The sequence below is a fragment of the Rhododendron vialii genome, chromosome 7a, assembly GCF_030253575.1.
Source record: "Rhododendron vialii isolate Sample 1 chromosome 7a, ASM3025357v1".
Classification (NCBI taxonomy): Eukaryota; Viridiplantae; Streptophyta; class Magnoliopsida; order Ericales; family Ericaceae; genus Rhododendron; species Rhododendron vialii.
The window spans coordinates 12,031,128-12,053,417 of NC_080563.1; the positions used below are offsets into that span (position 1 = coordinate 12,031,128).

The following is a 22,290-nucleotide window of genomic DNA, read 5'->3' on the forward strand; positions in this document are numbered from 1 at the left end:
AAACACAAAAAGAAAGGAGGACAATAAAATCCATAGAGAAGTACATTATTTCAAGGAGAGTTTGATGCAAACTAGATCTAGTCCAAATGTTTCACCATTATTCAAAACAAGTATCACAGCTTCTACCAACAGTACATAGCTCCATCTAGAAGTAAACTAATTTTCACATCTGAAGCACTTTTATGAAAATTGGAACCACAACAAAGCCACTGAGGCACCAATATGTAGGGCAACTAGCTGAGATACTACAACCATAGAAAACACAGAACATGACGGAGGCAGCTGATACCATATATCCTTTCACTTGTACAACACCTTGAATCTTCTACATGCTTCCAACACGTTGGCTCTATGACCAAAGGCACTAACCCTAATGAAACCTTCACCACCTGGTCCAAAACCACTGCCAGGAGTTGTAACAACATTGGTCTTCTCAAGAATTTCTTCAAACACCTCCCACGAACTTTGGCCAGGAAAATGAACCCACACATATGGTGCATTTTTTCCTCCGTACACGTTAAAACCAAGCGATTTGAACGTATCGACTATGATACGAGTGTTTTCTTTGTAGAAACCAATCACCTCCTGCATAGCCTGTAATAAGGTGTTACAAATGATAAATCAGCTGAAGATGGACTCTTCAGTAAAGTTTCAAAGAAGATTGGGAAAGAAGTAGGTACACATAACTAGCTAAAGTGGTGGTTTCCCTTTATTTTAGAAAAAAAGCTGCTTTTGCTTGGGCGGAAAACGGTTTCTCTGAGAAGAACATGTTATCTGGAAATCATTTTGAACAGAAACAGTTAGTGTCAGGTTGGTGCTAGTCGCTATGCTAGTCATGGTACAGGCGGTGGGAGGTGGTGGTGTGGTTGTGGTGTGGTAGACTGGTAGTAAACTAGTAATGCTGATCCACAAAACGTTTTCTATCTTTATAAAAAGTGAACAACCTTATTTGCAAATGTCACCTCATTCTCCGCCAGAATGAAAAACATTTTCCGCTTACTTTCGTTTTCCGTTGCACCAAATACAAGAAAATATTTTACAGAGAACATTTTTCGGCTGAAACAAATGGAGTTAAATAAGGGCTATTAATGCCTAGCAAAAAAAAAAAAGGGATATTAAACTTGGAATGTACCTCAAGGCCTTCTGGCGAAAGGCATGCCAGACCGCCAGCTTGGGCAATGTTAGATGCACCATTGAAGCAAGTACACACGATGCGATTAAAGTCCTTGGCAACGGGAAATCCATCTGAAAATTGCAGCCCTTTTGGAACCACTGTCCAACCTAAACGAACTCCAGTAAAACCAGCATACTTGGAAAATGATGAAATCTCGATTGCAACCTGAAATACACACGACATGTCCATTTTTTTGCTCAAGGATGTACCAATCAAGACATCATCTCAATGACCTCAAAAAAAAAAAAAAAAAGAGGAACCAACAGACTCCTCAAAATCAGATGAATTGATTCAAGAAATCATTTAAACCACAATGGAGTAACATCATTTGCAGGAGACATTTAGATATGAACTCAATATGAAAAAAGACTAACAAAAATAAAGGAAAGGTTTGTGCAATTGGGCAATTCCTATGGGTATCAGAATTCTGTTAAATACTTTTTCATAACAACGAGAAGTAGTACATAGAGCAGGGTTTTTAACACAACTCCAAAAAAAAAAAAACTAACACAACACCAGCCAAGAAAAGGACAGAAAACAACAAAACGTAACACATCACGACAAACTTGCCAAAAAAACCTTTAACACAACACCAGCCATCTTTTGAGGTTAAGGTGAGGCTCTTATCGTCAACCAAGAGGCTAAGATGTTACAATAACTAAAGTGAGCAGGAACAATAAATCCAACCAAGACTTGGTGAAAAAATGTAATTTATCAAATCCACAATTACCTCTTTGGCACCAGGAATTTCAAAGATGGACTTTGGCGTGTCATCCGACATATACAATGCATATGCAGAGTCATAGATTATGATTGACCCATTGTCCCTCGCAAATTGCACCAGTTGAGTCAGTTGACCTCTCGATGCAGCAGAACCAGTTGGATTGTTTGGTGAACAGAAAAATATGACATCCGTACGAGAGACGGAAGATAAATCAGGAAAAAAACCATTCTCAGGAGTGCACTTCATGTATTCAATATTTGCATAGCCAACATTATTTTGATACCGTCCAGTCTGACCCATAATAACACCCGAGTCTACATAAGCCTGCAGTAATAGAAAACAAACCAACAGTTACTGAGAGATTAACTATGAGGGAACACTAAGTCCGAGTTGTGCAGAGGACCACTTCCCTTGTCTCAATGCCTCATTCCTCTTTTCTTTTTTTCTTTTTCTCTTATTTCTCTTCGAATTGAAGATATGTATAGGATCAAGAGGGATCTTATGAAGTTTTATGCTTACACAGAAATTGCATCCAAAATAACATGCATCATTCAACATTCATTTTAAACGTGAAACCAATTAGGTATTAGAGGTGACATGTCAAGCAAAGAACCAAAAGTAGGAAACAGAATACTGGCTAGTTACAAAACCACAGATGAATTTCAATCTTTCGAAGATGGTCTACTTACTGGGTATGACGGGTCTTGTACAGCCATCGTAACATCAGAGCCGAAAAGGACCTGACAAAACGAGCAAACAAGGTAAAGTCAAGATTAACAATGACTAATTTAGGGGTTTGCCACGAGGTATGATACCTTTATTACATTTCAAAAAACAGAAATAACCACCAAGAATAGACTGGGTCTAAGTAAACCAAAGAACAAAAGAGCAAAGGTTCCAGCTTAAATTGAAAACTCAAGACAAGCATATGAGACACCAAAACAAACCTGGAGGCGGGATATGTCACTTTTTGCACCATCCGAAATAAATACATCATCTTCCTCTATGCCAAGGTTTGGATAAAAGGTTGAAGCTATTGTAGCTCTCACTAACTGGGCAGATCAACGTTTCATGTTATTTATCATATATTTCAGTGTTTAGAAGGGAAAATGAACTAAAAGAATTTATATGCAAGGAAGAAAACATAAAAGTTGATCATTAGACCCAAGCTCGCAATACAAAGATACTTGCAGATACTGGAGTACATAGGAAGGGAAATGCCGATGATAAGTACTAGTACATTCAATTATACAATGCAGAAGTAAGACCTGTTGAATAAGAGGCAAGATGTTGGCCTAGCACGATATGAGAATACAATAAAATAAGCTTATAGCTCTTGGATAACAATGTAATTAAAATTGTTGAAGACTATGTTCAAGTTCATTCCCCATGACAACATAAGTCAGCCACACTATTGCCACCAGTCAACATATTCAATGTGATAACATTCTTTGCACAGCTTGATCCACAGGCTTGCTCAAGCACTGATATAATCTCCATTTAACATATAGGTTCTTATTTTTTTCATCTTTTTGTATTTTTCTAAGAAAAAGATCTTATATAGTCCACTCTAAGCATATAAACGTAATGATCACTTGAGGTACAAACCATACAATCATTAAGAGTATCTACTTCCTTGGGTGAATGAAGCTATTAACAGTGAATCTGATGTGTCTGAGTTTTCTTTCAAGTTCTCAACTCAGAACGTCAAATACATGAACTATGAGGCATAACCGCTCAAGAAAATTGGAATAATCAAATAATCAAGTTGGAGCGTCCATCCATTGACAATTAAAAAAGGATGCCAGCAAAAATCACAGCAAGTTTTAAACAAAAGGAAAATGAAAAACAAAGAGCCTGTTAGTTCTTTCTTTTCCATGCATAGCTTTTAGCTTTAAAAAAAAAATAAGGAGAAGAAAACAAAGAGCCCGTGAAGGAGCTAACTCTTTCTTTGCCTCATATTTTATTCCTGCTCTTTATTTTATTATTATTATTATTTTTTTTTTTGGGGGGGGGGAGGGAAGGAATGGCAAAAACTAAGCATCAGAATGTTAAGCAAATTTGCATTCTGACCCTATTCTTTTATTAAGAGTGAAGACATAAATGGTTTGTGAATAAGAATATGCACGTGGTAAAAAGAGAAGGGATATTGATACATACTTTTTCACCTTGTTCAGCTCCATAGCCACTGTAACCCTCTATTGTGGCCAGTGAATTTGACCTCTGACAACCATAAGGAAAGAATATCAAACACGTCAGAATCTCATGGAATGTTAACAGTGATTTGACAAATTCAGATAAGCATTGTCATGTTGATTGGAAATTTGGAAATATTCCAACATTCAAAAACAAGTTTGTCAATAGCAAAAAGGTTCAAAGATGGTACTGAGAGAACATATCAATTTATGACCAATAACTGGCCTATTTAAGAAGAGATCTCCTAAAGGTGCTCACATTAAAACAGCATTGCACACCAGAAAACTATAACGTCTTCAACAAACTAGGACCAATTATTTAGTCTAGACTCTAGAGGATGAAAACCCACTAATTAATCATTTCATAATGCTTGCTTTGCTAAATGGAATTGAAACAATGAAGGTATCATTACTTACAACCAGGAGCCATAAGGCCCATAACAATAATGAGAATTAATAAACTGAATTTCAACCATGAACAACTCTGTGAATGGTTGAAAAGCTAGGCCCATTCCTATGCAATGTAAAATCAAATTCCGTTTTGTTAAATAGCCAACAAAATGCACATCATCACAATACTACATACCTTTGCCATAGCAGAAGCTATAACTTCAGGAATGGGCTCAGTAGTGTCACCAATTCCGAGGCTTATCACTTGTGCATCAGGATACTTCAACATATGTGCAGCCCTTCTTCTAGCAATCTAATCTTCCAAAGAGAATCACAGCTATCAGGCAACTATACAATCAGAGAAACGACCCAGACAAACACAATAACTCCTGCCACCTTCCACAGCCACACAAGGGAGAAGGACCATGAATGTAAAGTGGAACCAATGGCTAACGAAACTAAACTACATACTTGAACTCACGAATCTCAACAAAGACTCATTAGCACATAGATAGTTCGGATAGGCATCTAGGCAACATCTGAATCTAATGCCTAAAGTTGCCTATACAAGCACATAGATGAATTACCAGTGCAACCAAAGTTCCATAATCTCCAATTCAGAATAACATGAAGCTTATAGTGAATTCATGTGTCGGCCATAGGCATCTGGATTCATTTTGAAATATCAATGTGATGGCTGACAAACTGTTAGATAGTTTAATATACATTATTTGGCAAATTTCCCAACAGTTTAAGCTGTTGGGAGTTGGGACAATTGGTAACATCAAATGGTATTGGTTGGGAGAGGGTATTGGTTCAAGTCTCTTTGTTTGCATTTGTTCCCTGTTTGTATTCTAATTCTCCCCTTCGTCTTATGTTTCGCTCTGTCTATAAAAAAGTTGCATCTCCACGTGCAAGACAGGTTGCATATGAGGGAAGGTGTTACATAGTTTGATATAAATTATTGGGCCCATTTCCTAACAGATTAAGCTTTTGGGACAATTGGTAACTTAACACAAACATCACAAAATACTCTACAAAACAACTACAAACTTGACCCTTTTGTTCTTTTCATTAGAGCTTATAATGGGCAAGGATCTAAATTAAAAAGTTTATGTGCCCATGCTTGGCAAGACGGCAACAAAAAGAATTCTTCATCATCAGTTCAAAATCAGCAGCCACACAAGCTAGATCCCATCACATAGACAGTCCAGAGTGTTTCAGTTGAAGAGTAAATTTGAAAGGTCTAAGGCATGGGCATGAACAATTGATCTCTTTATGGATTAGGTTAACTTTCACAAATTGATTGAACATGATGGACTTGCCTACCAATTTACCACATCTAAAATCTAAGCATCTAGGTTATGATGCCAATGAATATATCAAATTGAGTGTTATCTTGGTGTTGACATTCCCACATGGTGTATATATGTATATAAGATACAGGAATTGCATTTTCCTTGCATGTACAAAACTTCGGTTCCACTTTTGCATTATCATGATACTTCAATCCTGTCCATACCCTCACTGTTTTAAGAAAAACGACTGTGAGTTCAAAGTACAATTGTACAACTACATAGAGATTTTCATGGTCCCATGGTGGTTAAGGAGAATGGAGATAATTATACACCAGAGTATCTTAGGAGTCTGGCCTTGCAAGTGAGCCAAAAGATGAAGGAAAAACCCCAAAAGGCTAGGTTCAAAATGGCATGCAATCAAGCTTAACTAAAGGCAAACACCTATATAATTGTTTCTCCCAACTTGATGTTAAAATATTTGAAAAATACACCAGTTCCAGCAGTCAAGCAAGCCATAAAATGGTTGAAAGGCATATGAGTGTAGTTTCTCAAGGGAAAATAGGTGCATGAAAATGCTTTTCTAGAGGAGGTACAGACGTTTTAGGTGACATGGTGGACGATAGAGAGATTGACTTGGGAGAAAACTTGGTTGTGATCCCACCTAAGCTCACTTCAGTTCCCGCACTTTTTCTCCATTTCAAGTTAAAGACATCGAGCCAACACTTATAAGTGTGGGGTTCCATGTAGCTTGACTTTAATCTTTAAAAACTCTTGTTTAGTGGATCTTATGCAGTTACCTATGGTTTCTCTTTAGAACTTCGTGTACCGAAGGTTTTATACTTCCATTGTGTGTTCTAACATAGTCGTTTTAAAAGTGTTAATAATGTGCAGATGAAACCGACTATTTGTGTCCTCTGCCACTCTCAGGCAAAAAAAAAGACTGCCTATGTTCCTTTTCCCAAGCTTAAATTAATGGGTAGATATTCCATCTACTCATCCAATTCATCTTGCTCTTATAATCATACTTTAGTATCATGAGCTGAATATTTATGCTCAATATTTTCATATATAGCTCCATAAAGAACAACCTCTTTCAACAGTAGCTAAGGCAGTTGTTTGAAAGGCAATACCAAGTCTTCACATAAATGAGACAAACTGTAGAAGGGAAATGCGACGTACCTCTGGAAACAGGTAACCGGCTTGAAGTTTGCCCATGTTTTCATTGCGAGAGACCTTTGTTTTGTAAGCTTCAAAAATTTAGCAAACAATGTTAGATTGTTAACTGTCTAGAAGGAAAACTTCTCTCCGGACAACTTTTAAGCAAATTAATTCTTTTAACTTCTTTAGATGCCATTTCATAACCATTCTATTCACAAACAGAACTCCGTCTTTCACTACTCATTAGTTAAGAAACATGTTTTCTTAAGGAAATAACAAAAAAGAGGAAAGAAGGAAATTCCCAAACCCTAGCACACCTCCATTGTTCTCTTAACTAGGGATGGACCACCTCACCAACTAATTTCAAAACCAAATTATTAGAGTAGCATTTTCTGTAGAACGTTGCATGACACCACCCAATATTAAACTTGAAATACCATAATATCTAAACCCAAAACTTAATTTGAAAAGAAATATCCGCCACCCAATCTACATTGTGCAAGGCTGGAGGGATGTTACCGCAAGTGGGATCACTTCACCCCACAGGGTTGAAAATTTTGCTTAGAATACATATTTTATACTAGTAAAATACCAGTGCCCGTCGACCGGTCCCTGATCCAATTTGGTTTGTTAGTTTAACAAAACCTGACTATATTCACAAAACAGGCTCAAATATCCAGTTGAACCAGTAAACTGGTGAAACCGCTCCAGTTTTGGTGACCAGATCGTTAAGATTATTACACTCACGTCTCAATTGCACGGAGCGTTAATTACACTACCAGCCTTTGATTGCGTTTGAAATGGGAGGCTTGCTCTTGGAATTAAATAAGAGCCATGAAAGCTTCTCCTTCTCCTGGGAAATCAATATACGATTGTGAAGTTCTAAAAATTTTGAACATTTTTTCACTCCATATTTTGGAAAGAGCAACAGTGGAATTGGCCAAAATTTGTGGTATGGTTGATAGTTGTATATACATATGAGAAAAAACAGCCATAAGAAATATCAGAATGATATGTAAATCGTGGTACATTTGATAGTTGTACGTATATACAATATATATTATTGCAACGGTTCGATTCAGGTTCACCCGCGGTTGAACCGATGACCCGGGGTCTTTTCCGCTCACCTGTTGAGGTTTTAAAACATGGTATACTTCGCTAATTAAGTACATAAGTCACGCGCACGCATAAATTTCTATACAATCCACTCGTGATAAACATACAACTGTCGACAAAAAGGTAGCCCATACCAGTTTTCTCAGCAGAAGGCGTCGCGACGCATTTGCAAAGCCAACTCTTTTTCACTGGAAGCGAGACATTCTGTTGCCTTATGTTGAACCGGTGATCTTGGCCCAAGAAAGCAGATGGTAATGAAGAAATCGACGTCGACAATTGATTCATCTCCAACATTTTAAGAGAGAGAAAGAGAGAGAGCAGAAATTAACCAGATGAAAACAGCCACTGGGATACGAGGCTCCAAAACCCTAATTTGAGGTTGAGGGTTTAACCGGGTCGTCACACGAGACTTCCTGGTTGACTCGGGTGTCTCTGTTCCAAAATGAATGACTTTTTTGGGAAGCATGTCATTTAATAAGTTACTTTTTTTTAGGAGTGTGTCATTTTTAATTACTTATTATATCTTTTAATATAAATATTAAAAAATATGTAATATGAATTTTGTTTGTTAGATTTTGATTAATTCTATTAAACAAAATTTTTAAAATCACATAAAACTTCATAAATCAAAAGATATAAACATTTTAAAATGACACAGAATTTCAAAAATCATTTTGGAACGGATGTTGATTAGAAACCAAGTGGCAAGTTGTGATCCGGTGTGTAAATCTTCCAATGTGTTCCAATTTTAGACCGTTGTGATAGAGCTGTCAATAATCGATTTTTTCGAATTTGGATGACCCAACTGCTCAGATTGTATAAATGGCCATCTGAACCTAACCGAAACACATATCGGATTCCAACTTAACTGAATGCTGATTGGTTCGATCGGATTGTACAAAATCACAAACACAGTTGAGGACGTTGTTGAGGACGAAGTGAAGTATGTTGTATTAGGGTTTTTTATAGGCGATTCAGGGCTCTCAGGGGAGGGGAAATGGAGGAGGACGACGATTGAGGAGTGAGGGTGGGATTGGACTGTGGGAGAAGGAGAAGTCCCGGAGGAGAAGATCGATCAAAAGTCTGAACTCTGAAGTCGCTTTAGTTGGAATTGAAAATTAGGGTTTTTTTTTTTATTTTCTACATAACTAGTCAGTCTGGTTGGGTCATTATTTGACAAATTATTGGGTGCATCTGATACCGATCGACCATTCCTAAAATCCAAGAAAACAGACCTGAACTCGACCGATTAGGACGATTAGAACCGTCTGTTAGGCTTGTTTTTCGATCTGGTCATTTTTTTTTTTTTTTTTGCCACAACGATAACAGATAGAATTATTAAAACCAATAACGAACATTAAGCGGAAGACCCGTCCCAACAAAGAGGATCGAGTAACCACAACGGCGGGGATGCAGTCCAGCGACAAGACCCCAAACCATTCACACCTTTTCCAACCAACACATGAGTAACCTTGTTACTAGCCCTACGTACAAAAGAGTAACTACAGCAGTGGAAATTTCTGCTCAAAACCTGAATATCATGAATAATGACCTCCACCTCTTGACTGATAGCTACTTTGCCATGAAGCATATTCACCATCAACTGAGCATCACTTTCTATAAGTATTGACCCTAACCCAAGATGTGATCCCAACAAAATACCATGCCGAAATGCCAAAGCTTCTGCAACTAAAGAACTTGCGCACCACGGGGAAACCCCAATCGAGGCAGCAACAAACAAGCCTCTGGAATCCCGAATCACAATGCCATAACCCCATTTCGACTCCCCTTTCTTCCATGACCCATCCACATTAATCTTGACCATCCCGTCTGGCGGCTTCCTCCATGAGTTAGAGCTTCCTTCCCCATTCAAAATCATAGCTGTAGTATCCATAGAATTTGCAGAAGAAAACTCATGAAAGTATACTCAACCGACTTCTTGCAAACTAACCAAGGAAGAGAGAGCTTATGTTCAAAAAGAACTCCATTTCTACACTTCCAAATGTACCACATAAGCACTGCCGCCAATGACAGACACCATTCCTTATTTGCATGCCCCTGCCACCATAGATCCATAACATCCCACAAGTCTTTAAAAGAATTGACATGAACAGCCCTCATACCTATTTTCAAAGGCGACAAACTCCACACCTGCCTGGCTAGGGGACAAGCACAAAGAAGATGAACAATGGATTCTTGGTCGCCGCCACAAACCAAACAACTAGAATCCCCCACCACCTTCCTCCGCTGTAACGCTTTCCTCGTTGGTAGGATTTCATGGCAACATTTCCACAAAAAATGCTGAATTTTCTTAGGAATATTAAGTCGCCAAATAACCTTCCACGCCTCCTCCTTCACCTCCAATGATCTAATCCCTCTCTTATCTTCATTCCTCACTAACCTTTGGCTTTTCCATTCCAAAGCTGATAAATAGCCTGAACTGACATTGTAAATACCCGAATTAGAATGATGTCACACTACTCTATCAACCTTGTTTGTCCACGATAACGAAATGCAGAGTATACACTTCGCATGATCTGAATCAAAAAGTCGAGTAATAACATCTTCCTTCCAAGTAGCCGTGTCAGAATTAATAAGCTGAATGACCCTCAAGAAATTCCCATCCTCCACAATCCGTTTTGGTTTAAAGACATCATCCATTGGCATCCAAGGATCCTCATCGATATGAACCTGCTCACCATTCCCAATTGACCTCCGAACTCCTCTAGCTAAAACCTTTTTGCTCTCCCAAATACTCCTTCACATCCAAGATGGGTTAGAACCCAGCTCTGCTTCCATAAAAGATCTATCTTTGAAATACTTGCTTTTAAGAACCCGGGCCATTAAGCAATTTGGTGACATCATAAGTCTCCACCCCTGTTTTGCTAGTAGTGCCAGGTTATAAGAAGTGAGGTCTCGGAAGCCCAATCCTCCCTTAAACTTCGGTTTACACAAACGACTCCATTTCAACCAATGAATCTTTCGTTCATCATTCTTCTGACCCCACCAAAACCGTGCCATGGCTGCTTCAATTTGATGACACAAACCTTTCGGTAATTTAAAACATGACATTGCATAAACCGTTAGAGCTAACGCCACAGATTGAAGCAACACCTCCTTCCCTGCTTGATTAAGAATTTTCTCCTTCCATCCTGCTAGCTTTTGAAGCACTCTATCCTTTATGTAACTGAATAACGCTGTCTTGGATTTGCCAACCTCAGCCGGCAATCCTAGATATTTCCCCAAATCCGCACGAATCGGAATAGAAATCAAAGAACTCAACTCCTGTCTCAAAATAACCCCTGTATTTTTACTAAAGAACATAGAGGATTTTTGGGAATTAATAAGTTGGCCCGATACCCGTCGGTAATCATTCAGAATAGCTGCAATGGAAAGCAATTCACTCCGTTTAGCCTTGCAAAAGACCAAAGTGTCATCCGCAAAGAGTAGATGGCTGATAGGTGGACCACCCCTACAAATTCTGAGCCCATGAATAACACTTCTCATCTCCGCCTTTCGAAGCATCTCCGAAAGACCTTCCGCACAGAGCAAAAAAAGGTAAGATGACAATGGATCGCCTTGCCGCAAACCACGGGAAGGAGTAATGAAACCCGTTGGATTCCCATTCAATAATAAAGAGTAGGACACTGTCGAAATACACCCCATTATCCATTTGACCCAAAGATCAGCAAACCCCATCTTCCGCATAATGGCTTCCAGAAAACCCCATTCTACTCTATCATACGCTTTACTCATATCCAGTTTCAAAGCCACAGAACGATTATTCCCATATCTGCAATTCTTCATAAAATGTAAAGCCTCCTGAGCCAAGATAGTGTTATCTGATATAAAGTGCCCACTCACAAAAGCGCATTGACTTTCACTAATAAAGGATGGCAAAAATCTTTGCAAGCGATTTACAAAAACCTTGGATAGGACTTTATAAACCGAGTTGCAAAGACTAATGGGACGAAGCTGCCCCATATTCATAGGGCACTGCACTTTTGGAATAAGAACGATATGAGAGTGGTTTATGCCACGAAGAAGATGACCTGAATGACAATAACTTCGGACATCATCCACCAAGCTCGGGCCAACAATGTCCCAATATTCCTGCAAAAAACTCGCACCCATCCCATCTGGTCTTGGAGCCCTATCGGCAGGCATTTGAAAAACCGCCATTTTAACTTCATTGAAAGAGATAGGCCGGGTCAAGAACCTATTCATTCTCTCTAAAACTCTATGATCCACACAATTTAGCACAGAATCAACATTTGAAACCCCTTCCGTCGTGAAAATAGTCTGAAAATAATCCAAAGCAATACCCTTAACTGCTTGCTCCCTCTCACACCACCTCCCAGAAGCATCTTCGAGACCCATCAATCTATTTTGCTGTCGACGCTGAATAGTTTGAGCATGGAAAAAAGCAGTATTCCTATCGCCCACTTTCAGCCAATTCACCTTAGCCTTATTTCTCCAATAAACTTCCTCATCAAAAAGAGCTTTTTTCAATGAAGTTTCAGTTCTCCAAAACGCTTCCTGATCGAAAATAGAACATCAAATAGCTGTTGAAGTTTTGACTTCAAATAATTCTTGTTATATCTAGAATTGCGTTGATGTTGCTTCCGCCGTTGAATCAAACCGAACCGGCACGCCTTGATTTTTTGGTGAATCTGAAACCACTTGAAACCCTGAATCCGAGTCCCCCAAGCTTGCCGAATAATAGAGCCACATTCAGCCCTACCGCCCCATCTCTTATAAAAAATGAACCGATGCTGAAATTTTTCCACACAAATCAGGCTATTCAATAAGATAGGACAGTGGTCAGAACCCCCCGGCTGAAGATGACTAACCGCCGCGTTTGGATAACAAATCCTCCAAGTTGGACTTGCCAAAAAACGATCCAACTGAACTCTAACATTTTCCCTGCCATTCCTCTTATTATTCCAAGTAAAAGGATAACTGACATAGCCCAAGTCAATAAGCTTGCTCTCCTGTACAAAGTTTTGGAAATCCGTAAGCTCCCACGTCTGTCTTTGATTACCACCCATCTTTTCGTCAACATGCAAAATCGAGTTAAAATCTCCACCCACCAACCAATCTTCACCTCCTACTAGAGCAGTCTGCAACAAATCATCCCAAAGAGCCCTTCTTTCCTGTGCCGTTGTAGGCGCATACACCCCAGTGAACCAGCATCGACGTTGATTCACAGTAATATAACTATCAATAAAAGACGAACTACTACTAATATGCTGAAAAAACACCCCCTTTCGCCAAAATATACACAAACCACCCGCCAAACCCACAGGGTTAACACAAAAACAACCATCTACACCCAGGTGTTTCTGAAGCCAAACCAAATAATGAGAATTATTTTTGGTTTCCATCAGAAACGCCACATCGGGGGAATGGAGTCTCCAAAACTCCCTCAATCGGGAAACTGTCAGAGGGTTCCCCACACCTTGACAGTTCCACACCAGAACCTTCATTGAGACGACGGGGGCCCTGATGGGTAGGCCTCCTCCACCCCAATAGAGTTAGAAATATTTCCCAAAAAAATCCTCTTACCTGCTTGCTCAGCCAATTCACCTTGCTCTAGCACATCCATTCGCCGTTTGTTAGCAGTTCGGGAAGACGACAAAACTCTATCATTCTCCCTACTCACCCCTGAAACTGAAATCTGTTGCTTCTCCCCTTGAGAGAAATTGGCAAAACCCTCACCGATTTCTCCTTTCGAGTCCCACCCATTTCTGTCACATTGAGCACCTGGACGTCCATTAACTGATTTGGGTCTTTAACTCCCAGGCCCACATCAAGGCTCTCAGGTTGAGAGGTCCCAAAAGAGAACAAAGGCCCAACATTCTCAATACAGCCCAAACCAACGGGCCCTCTACCCGGGCTCAAAGAATCATTGATTTTCACTTGGGCCTCTTGTAAATGGCAGCTCAAATTGACAATAGACTGTGAATTGCTACCAGATCCCACCACAGTAGATGGCTCATTGGCTCACCAATCAAACCATCACGTGCCTTCACAAGATTCAAATTCCGCGAGAAATCAGGAATCAAATCCCCAATACGAAACTTATTTCCGTTTATCTCCACCTCCGTATCGTCCGCCACCTCAATCAGCCGTGAATCCCGCGATTTCGTCTCATCCTTATCCTTACCATTCCCGCCTACCAACTGACCGCCTCGAGTTCCAGCCCCGCCGTGACCGCCGATAGCTGCCACCGTGGTCAGTCTGCCAGACATCTCATCCTCCATGCGCCATCGTTTCTGAGACCCTTCATCTCTCTCCTTCCATTTATATCCTCTCCAAAAGCTCGGAGCTGCCATCAGCCATGGTCCATAAGAATTTTCCTTCGTATAACCTTCCCGAACATCCTTGCTCTTGGCAATACATTCCCTGATCTCATGATCAAGCATTCCACAATAGTGGCACAGACTAGGGAGTCGTTCGTATTTGTAATCCACCCAACACTTCGTCCCTTCACCTAACACAATATTACCGCCTCGCCGTAGCGGTCGATTCAACGGAATCCGAACCCGTACACGAATGTACTGGCCCCAATCACCTTTATCTAACACCTTGTTCACGTCCAAGACCGTTCCAATACGACGACCTATCTCTCTACCTATCTCTTGCGTGATACATTCAAAAGGCAGACCCCATAATTGAATCCAAAAGTCGATCTCATGAAACTCCACTGTGTCCGCTTTCATACCGGCCTCCCAGCGCCGGAGTAGCAGTAACATATTATCAAAACACCATGGGCGTCCATTCAGCGTTCGTTGAAGATCCAATTCATTGGAAAAACGAAAGTGAAAGAGGTTATCCCCCACGTCAACAGCACGAAGCCCTTCCGGCAACCCCCATACCTTTTTCATCGTATCCTTCAGAGCAGCCCTGCTGAAACCTCTCTTGGTGAGGAGTTTTCCCACCAAACTCGCCGAGCAATCTACAATCGCCCGCTCCCGGAGGGAAGCGTCGATCACAATATCATCTGCCTCTTCTGGAGTAAGAGAAAATCTCCTCAATTGATCCACTATCTCCTCCGCCATCCCACCAAGCCAACTTCGAACCCAATGAGAGTCACGGACAAGGCAGATCCCAAAAAAAAAAAAACACAACCACTGGCACTCCCAGTCTATTCTTCCCCACGTTTGTCAAAAAAGTGAGGAAAGAAGAAGATTAAGTGTAAAGCAATAAAAGAAAAATAGTGAAAACCCCAGAAAAAACCTAGGGAGAGAAGCTCTCATGGAGAGAGAGATTCAAAATTAATGCTGATTGGTTCGATCTGGTCATTGATTGGGTCGAATCAGTGGATAGCCCTACATTGTGAGCCTATACAGACTCTAAAACAATCGGAATTGTTCATATTTCAAATATTGCAACAAGCCTGGACATTTTCAAAAATTAACTTGATTGGATACAGATACCGATGTCAACAACTTTCATTCGTTGAAGACAAAATAAGTCGCACGTCCAAACTTTTTTTGTTCATTTTGACATTTTTTGTCCTTCACAAATGCCAATTGTTTACACATATATACCAATATTCGATCAATCTATTTTTCTTTTCTTTTTTGTTGGGACATACTTCTTTGCAATATCTAAAATATGAAAACTTTTGAGCATTTTTAAACTTGAGATGGGCCACACCGGTCCAAAAGTAGACCGGAGAGTACTAGGTACAAAGAAAATGTATCCGGAAATTACTCCGAAAAAACAAATCAACGGTACAAATGCACTTCAAAGTGAATCTGTACCATTGATTTGCCCTTTAAGAGTAATTTCCTAGTACATTTTCTTTGCACTGAGAATTTCTCTTTGGTTAAAAATAAGCCTAATGGTTTTTTTTTTTTTTGTCTTTATTCAATAAAAAATTTTATTTGTTAGTTTTGCGTCAAATTTTTGTAAATTTAATGGTTCGCCTCGACTAGAAGAATCGAAAAAGTAAAAAATTATGGTCCAAATCTATTTTTTTGAATAAAAACGAAAAAATTAGCTTATTAATTTATTTTTGTTATTATTAAAAAAAATTTAGATTTCAATGGTAAATTTTTACTAGTACTTTTTAAAAGCGGAAGAAGTAGCGAGTGTTGCAGCACGGAGACAAGTGTGAGGCAATGAAATGTAACAGAACAAGCATTACATCACATTTGTTTGGTTTTCAATTGAACACAGCAATCAGCCTCATACCAATAACTAGGAAATATCTCGAGCTTACTCATAGAGTGTTGGATCCGATAACCTTGGGGTGGGGATAACAACAAGCGGGATCTTCTTCTTCAACACTATCCCAAACTCCTCCGATAAATCCACTCTCTCTCCTTCAGGCAATCTCCAGTCGAAAGCATGCAGAATCGAAGCGAGTAAAAACATGAACATCCTCTCAGCCATCGCGATCCCAGCACAGTTCCTTCTCCCCGACCCAAACGGGAAGTACTCGAATTCCTTCCCGCTAAAATCCCCTCTCCCGTTCATAAACCTCTCGGGATCGAATTCTAACGGGTTTTCCCAAACCGAAGGGTCCCTCTGGATTGCCCAGACATTGATTAAAATTCGAGCGCCCTTCGGAATGGTGTAACCTCCAACGATACATGTCTCGCTCGGGGAGTGAGGGACAAGGAGGGGGAGGATTGGGTGCAAACGCAGAGCCTCTTTCATTACTGCATACAAGTAGGGTAGTTTGGGAATGTGGGACTCTTCCAGTTTGTTGTTTTTTCCCACTGCCGTGTCGAGTTCTTGCTTGACTCTCTGCATCACTTCTGGTTTGTTCATCATCTCAGCCATGGCGAACTCGAGAGCGTTGCTCGTCGTGTCGGTCCCACCCACCACCATGTCCTGCCATGGATTACAATCACGTACCTAAAATGATTAGTTCTTTTTTTTTTTTTCTCCAAAAGAAAAGTTTTAAAGGGTTCTGTACTTCTATAAAGCTGATTCTGAAAATAGAAACCAAACCCGGTTGAAACTCGACCAAGTCAAGCACTCGATGAGACTACACCACATCATATGTAGCACGAATACGAACGCAGACATGGCTAAGGATACTGACACGAATACAAGACCTAGTAATTCTCAAAAAATAGGAGCATGAACATAATAGGAGACACGACAATTTTTATTAAAATAAAATTTTTAGATATGCAAATCTATATTGTAAACACTTAAATATTTAGGTCAGGACACCTATCGAGGACATTCTCAACTAGTGGTTCATGTCTATACAGTTACACATATCTACTTTCGAAAAGCTTCTTAAAATTTTATGAAAATCAAATTTTCGTGTCCCCGGAATGAACCCCAAGAAATTTTTTCCTATTTAATGGATACACCACCATACGTGTCCCAGGCGTGTCGTGCAGTGCTGGCTCATATATTTTGGAGGCCTGAAGCGAATTTCCTATATTGACCCCTTATATATTCATGAATTTCTTTAAAAAATGATAAAAGTACAAAAAATAACCAAAAAAAAAAATCAAACTAAAAAGATACAATTATGACTATAAATGTAAAAAGATATGATTGAAATTACGGAGGTACATGGGAGTCGAACCACACACTCTCAATAACATGATAATATTATGTAACCATTGAACCAAGTATCTAGTTTGTATTTTTATTTGGAAACATTCTAATATTAATATGTAAGTTACATTACTGTGGGGCCTCAATTTTGGACCAAAATTCGGGGGCCGGAAGCGGTTGCTTCCCTACCTTATAAGATGGCTCTGGTGTCGTGTGTCCCTATAGAATTCGTAACAGACAGAACGATCTCTAGAACTGTCGGTGTTTTCTAGATCACATCACACCATTTAATCAAAAGATAGAAGTAAATATTTCATGAAAAAAATATTTAGAGAGTGATTGGTGCAACATACCATGAGCAAGGCTTTGACATGGATCATAGTCAAAGGAGTTTTGGCATCCCCTTCATCTTTCAATTGCAAAAGAAACTCCAAGAAATCCTTGCTCTGTTTAACGCCATCCCCTGTGCTGGTCCCACCTTCTCCATTAATCTTCGACCGTCGATCGATCATACCATCAAAGATCACATCCAACCGCTTTACCAACCCTTTCACCTTCTTCTCGATCCCTTGCAAGTCAAACCGGGCCAAACCCGGGTAGAAATCCGATATATTCGGAGTCCCCAGAAGCTGGGTCATCCCTGCAATCACTTGCCGGAACTCCGCCGCCACGCTTGCCCTGTCCCCGCCCGTGACGGCGCCGCCCCACATCACGTTTGTAATAACGTTTAGAATCGTCAGAAACATCTGCTCACCTAGTAGCCATTTGAAGTCAGTGAGGGATATGAAGGGATTAAGGGAGTGTTTGAAAGGGATTTTGAGAATAAATTCTGAGAGGATGCATTACCACTGTGATTGCATCCTCTCAATATTTGTGACTGCATCTCAAGATTCGATCCTGTTCGGTTTGAATTTTGAGGAATGTTTTTAAAGATAATAAGTGGAGAGAGATAGATAGAAAAAATTTATTAGATACCACATGCAGGAGTTTTGAAACCCCCAAACGAACAAGCTCTACATTTTGTGCCAACGTTTTCATATTCCACATTTTCAAAAAAATTATGTACATATTACTTGAATCCACAATTATATGTTTTTTTTTTTTTTGAACGGCCATAATTATACGTTTTATTTGTATCGTATATACTAATGAGACATATTTTATAAACAAAATATTTATTATAACGCGGTGCTCCGAGCTTCTTTTTCACCACACATTATTATTAATTGTTAGCTCAAGACAAAGGATTTAGACCCCACCTCATTGTGTTGTGTGGTGAAAGAAGAACCTATGGCACCACATGATATATAGTGCTAGTCTCTCTGCTAAATATGGCTATATTACATATCGTTCAATCCATAATTACTAATACGTATTTATGAATCACAAACTACGCTATTATATGCAAGAGGTTGGGACATGCCTTTGAACAAAAAGTAAATTTTCCATTCCAAAACTTGAATTCTCTAAATATTGTAAACAAACACACTCAATATAATCAACACTTAATCCAACAATTACACTAACCACATAATCTCAAATTGCAAACGACAGAAATTTAAATATTCCATACTTGGTTTTAAAAGCCAAAAAAAAAAAAAATACATGTAAATACAAGAGGTTTAAGAGTAACATTTCTTAATGAAAAAAAGTACCACAAACTATTGGATTCGTTTAGGTTGCTGATTTTGCCACTTCTTTTTTTGTTAACGCCACTCATCTGCAAGTATATTTTTGCACCAAAAATACACTTGCAGGGGAGTGACGTTAACAAAAAATAAAGTGGCAAAATCATTTTCCCTTGGTTTATTGGAATTTGTTAAAGTGCCTAAACAGAAGAATTTCGTCTTTGAGGTTAGCAAGCTTTTGGAGTATATTACTTTTAGTAGTGAAATTTCTTTACTGGTAAAACTAATCGGTTAGCTTTTCCATATCCGGAAATTGGGATTAGCAATAAATCAAATTGAAAACCACGTAGCGGTGCTCAGGAGGAAAAATATTGAATAATCAATCTCTCCCCATGCTCACCTATTTTCACTCGGGTCCCGACCTGACTATGTACATAGCCGATTGTCCTCCGAATCTCCTGACGTCGAAGAGAGTAAACCGAGTCTAAAGTGGTGTTGCTAAGCATTTCATGAACCGCGACCTTCCTCAGCATCCGCCACTCAGCACCATACTGGCTCCATGCCACGTCGCGACCGCCATACGAAGATTGCACTGCAGAGGCAGGAACGTCGCGATTTGCAAAGACGACGTCGTGGTCCTTGAGAATCTCACGCGCTAGAGTTTGGGAAGTGACCACGAGAGTGAGCTTTTTACCGAGCCAAAGGGTGAGGATCGGACCATAGGTCCGAGCTGAGGTGGTGAGGTAGGTGTGGAGCTGGGGGTCGAGAGAGAGGAGGTTTCCGACTAGGGGTAGGCCTCGCGGGCCCGGTGGTAACGGTGGGTATCTGTTTCTCGATTTTTTGATGAATAATATCCATGTGAACAACGATAGGACGAAAACGAGGAGGCATGAAGTGAAAAGCAAGAGTGTGGAATTGTTGTTGTTGAAGTGTTGCCACCACCGCGAGGGAGCATCGGAGAAGAAGGTAACAACTAGTCTTCGGAGCATGGTATGAACTAAGAATGCTAATGATGAACGAGCAAAATTAGTTCAATTCGATGACAAGCCTGGAAGGACAGTGTTGGGAATGTGGGCAGTGGCCCAGTGGGCATATATATATTTTCCCATCGTGAAAGCTCTCAAATTTTCTGTGGCTGGGCCATGTGATTCTACGTAGTACGTACGATTGAGCTGTTTACTCTTTGGAAAATGACATACCAGCATTTATTCCGTGGCCAACAGCACATGCCTCTTTTTGGTGCCACACATGCTCTACCCTTTTAAGATATACTCTCTCCGTCCCACTTTATTATGCTCTTATTTCTTTTTAAAATGTTTTAAAATGATGTGCTTGTTTCAAAAATTTTTATTTTTGAATATCCATTTTACTCCGTACTATTTTACCCCTCATTTTCTCTCTCCCAAATTCAAATTTTAAGCTTGACATGACAAGACTAGGCTACTACTTTTGGATTTGACTCCAATACCATTATTTGTTTTTTTTTTTTTTTAATTTACTTGTCTGTCAAAAGGGGTAAAATGGTAAAATTGACCAAAAATCAATGTAATTATGATGTTCCCTTAAATTTAGAGAAAGTCAATATAGGCACAACAAATTGGGACGAAGGGAGTAAAAAAAGTACCCTTTTTATTTTTTTACATCTGACAGTCCGATTGGATGCTGGATGAGTTTTGAGGTATTATATATATGAAAGGGGATAAAATAGTATGGGGTATTATTTTTGCACGGTGGGTTCACATTCATGTCACTTTTATGGAGGGTGGATAAAAAAATAGTAGTTAGTTTGAATGAAGTATTAAAAAAGATGGGATAAAATAGTACTTTATTTGGATGATAGATAAAATGAAGAAATACGATTGTTTTACAATTGAAACGGAGATATGGGGAGAGGGCCTCACCCGCCCTCACTAATTATGGCCCGGTCAAAACCCATCTATAATTTTTGGCCCCATAACCTACTAAAAGCATCCACAATGGACCAACCAAAATTGGATAACTAAAAGTTATTACATCACTTTTTGGTTATTCATTTAGTACATGACTAAAGTTAGCAACCACAAGCTCCACAATGGCCTAATCAAAATAAGTTGGCAAATACTACAACGGGAAGTTATTTTCTTATCAATCTAATGGTCTATATGTAATGACATTTTAGTAAAATAAGTGAATGTGGAGAGCATTTGTTAAAATTCAAAAAGTAATCAATATTAATTATTCAATGCACATCCACTTACCAAGGTGGAGAGTGAGTTTAACTACCGATAAATTTTTTGCTTTATAGAAAGTGAGTTTCAAAAAAAAAAAAAAAGTATACATACTAACATTTGTGAGTAGGGCACACTATTTATTATTGAGACAAGTGTTGTTAACTTTGATTATTGAAAGATTCAAATTTGGTTAATGATTAAGAGATTGCTAAGTTTGGTTATTTTATTGTGAGTCATTTTTGAAACCAACATTGCTAACTTTGTAAATATGTTGTTTTTGGTTATACTATTGTGGATGTTTCGAGGGGGGATAAAATGAAAAATGGGAGATGAGCTCATCCTAGTGTCCATTGTGCCATCCAAACCAAGGATGAAGGTGGGCCCTCCTCCTCATCCCCTTATCCCTCGTGTCCTCCCCCTAATCTGTCATAGGGGGGATAAAATGGAAACGGGATAGTGTCCATTGTGCCATCCAAACCAAGAATGAGGGTGGGCCCTCTTCCTCATCCCCTTATCCCTCATTTGATCGAGCCTGAGGTTTAAAAAATCAAGCTAAAAAAGCTAACTCTGTGGCTTTTTTTTGACAAAAAGAAGTGGCATGGATTTGTTAGATATTAGCAAGCTACTTAAAAAGAATGTTTGGAACTAAAACACCCAAGCATAAATAATAATAAAAAGCCAATAAAATGAAAACAAGCTACTTCCTTTTCTATCAAATTTTATAAGGAACTAGCGGATTTTCTGTGCTTAAAGACACTCCTAACAATAATATAATTTTTAAATATCCGCACGCATGAAAACATTAACCCAAATTTGTATTATAAAACAGAGTGGTTTTGTTTGAAAGTGTCTAGGTATAC

General features: G+C 39.3%; 1 protein-coding gene across 3 annotated transcripts; it reads right to left on the minus strand.

Annotated features, from left to right (window-relative positions):
• Positions 1-15: 15 nt before the first annotated feature.
• LOC131331889 (LL-diaminopimelate aminotransferase, chloroplastic-like) lies at positions 16-20,321 on the minus strand. Of its 3 annotated transcripts, none has more exons than XM_058365843.1 (11): positions 19,621-20,321; positions 17,946-18,346; positions 8,190-8,340; positions 6,961-7,028; positions 4,680-4,796; positions 4,059-4,121; positions 2,846-2,950; positions 2,588-2,638; positions 1,905-2,222; positions 1,133-1,339; positions 16-594 (listed from the first exon to the last, which is right to left on the minus strand). In XM_058365843.1, exons 1-11 carry the CDS (start codon positions 20,207-20,209, stop codon positions 301-303), a joined length of 2,364 nt encoding a protein of 787 aa, XP_058221826.1. In that variant the 5' UTR covers positions 20,210-20,321; the 3' UTR covers positions 16-300. The 3 variants fall into 3 exon arrangements, with proteins under 3 accessions (XP_058221826.1, XP_058221827.1, XP_058221828.1); XM_058365844.1 differs by having other exon boundaries at positions 17,946-18,338; positions 19,621-19,765; XM_058365845.1 differs by lacking the exons at positions 16-594; positions 1,133-1,339; positions 1,905-2,222; ... (4 more) ...; positions 6,961-7,028; positions 8,190-8,340 and adding an exon at positions 16,181-16,905 and having other exon boundaries at positions 19,621-20,319.
• Between the last annotated feature and the right edge of the window lie 1,969 nt (positions 20,322-22,290).

Excerpts from the sequence above, each read along its gene's own strand:
- LOC131331889 (XM_058365843.1), bottom strand. The coding sequence starts at position 20,209 with ATGCTCCGAAGACTAGTTGTTACCTTCTTCTCCGATGCTCCCTCGCGG. Across the intron at positions 8,341-17,945 it reads ATGTCAAAGCCTTGCTCATG|ATGAATCAATTGTCGACGTC; the intron begins GTATGTTGCACC and ends AAAATGTTGGAG. Across the intron at positions 2,639-2,845 it reads GTGACATATCCCGCCTCCAG|GTCCTTTTCGGCTCTGATGT; the intron begins GTTTGTTTTGGT and ends TCGTTTTGTCAG.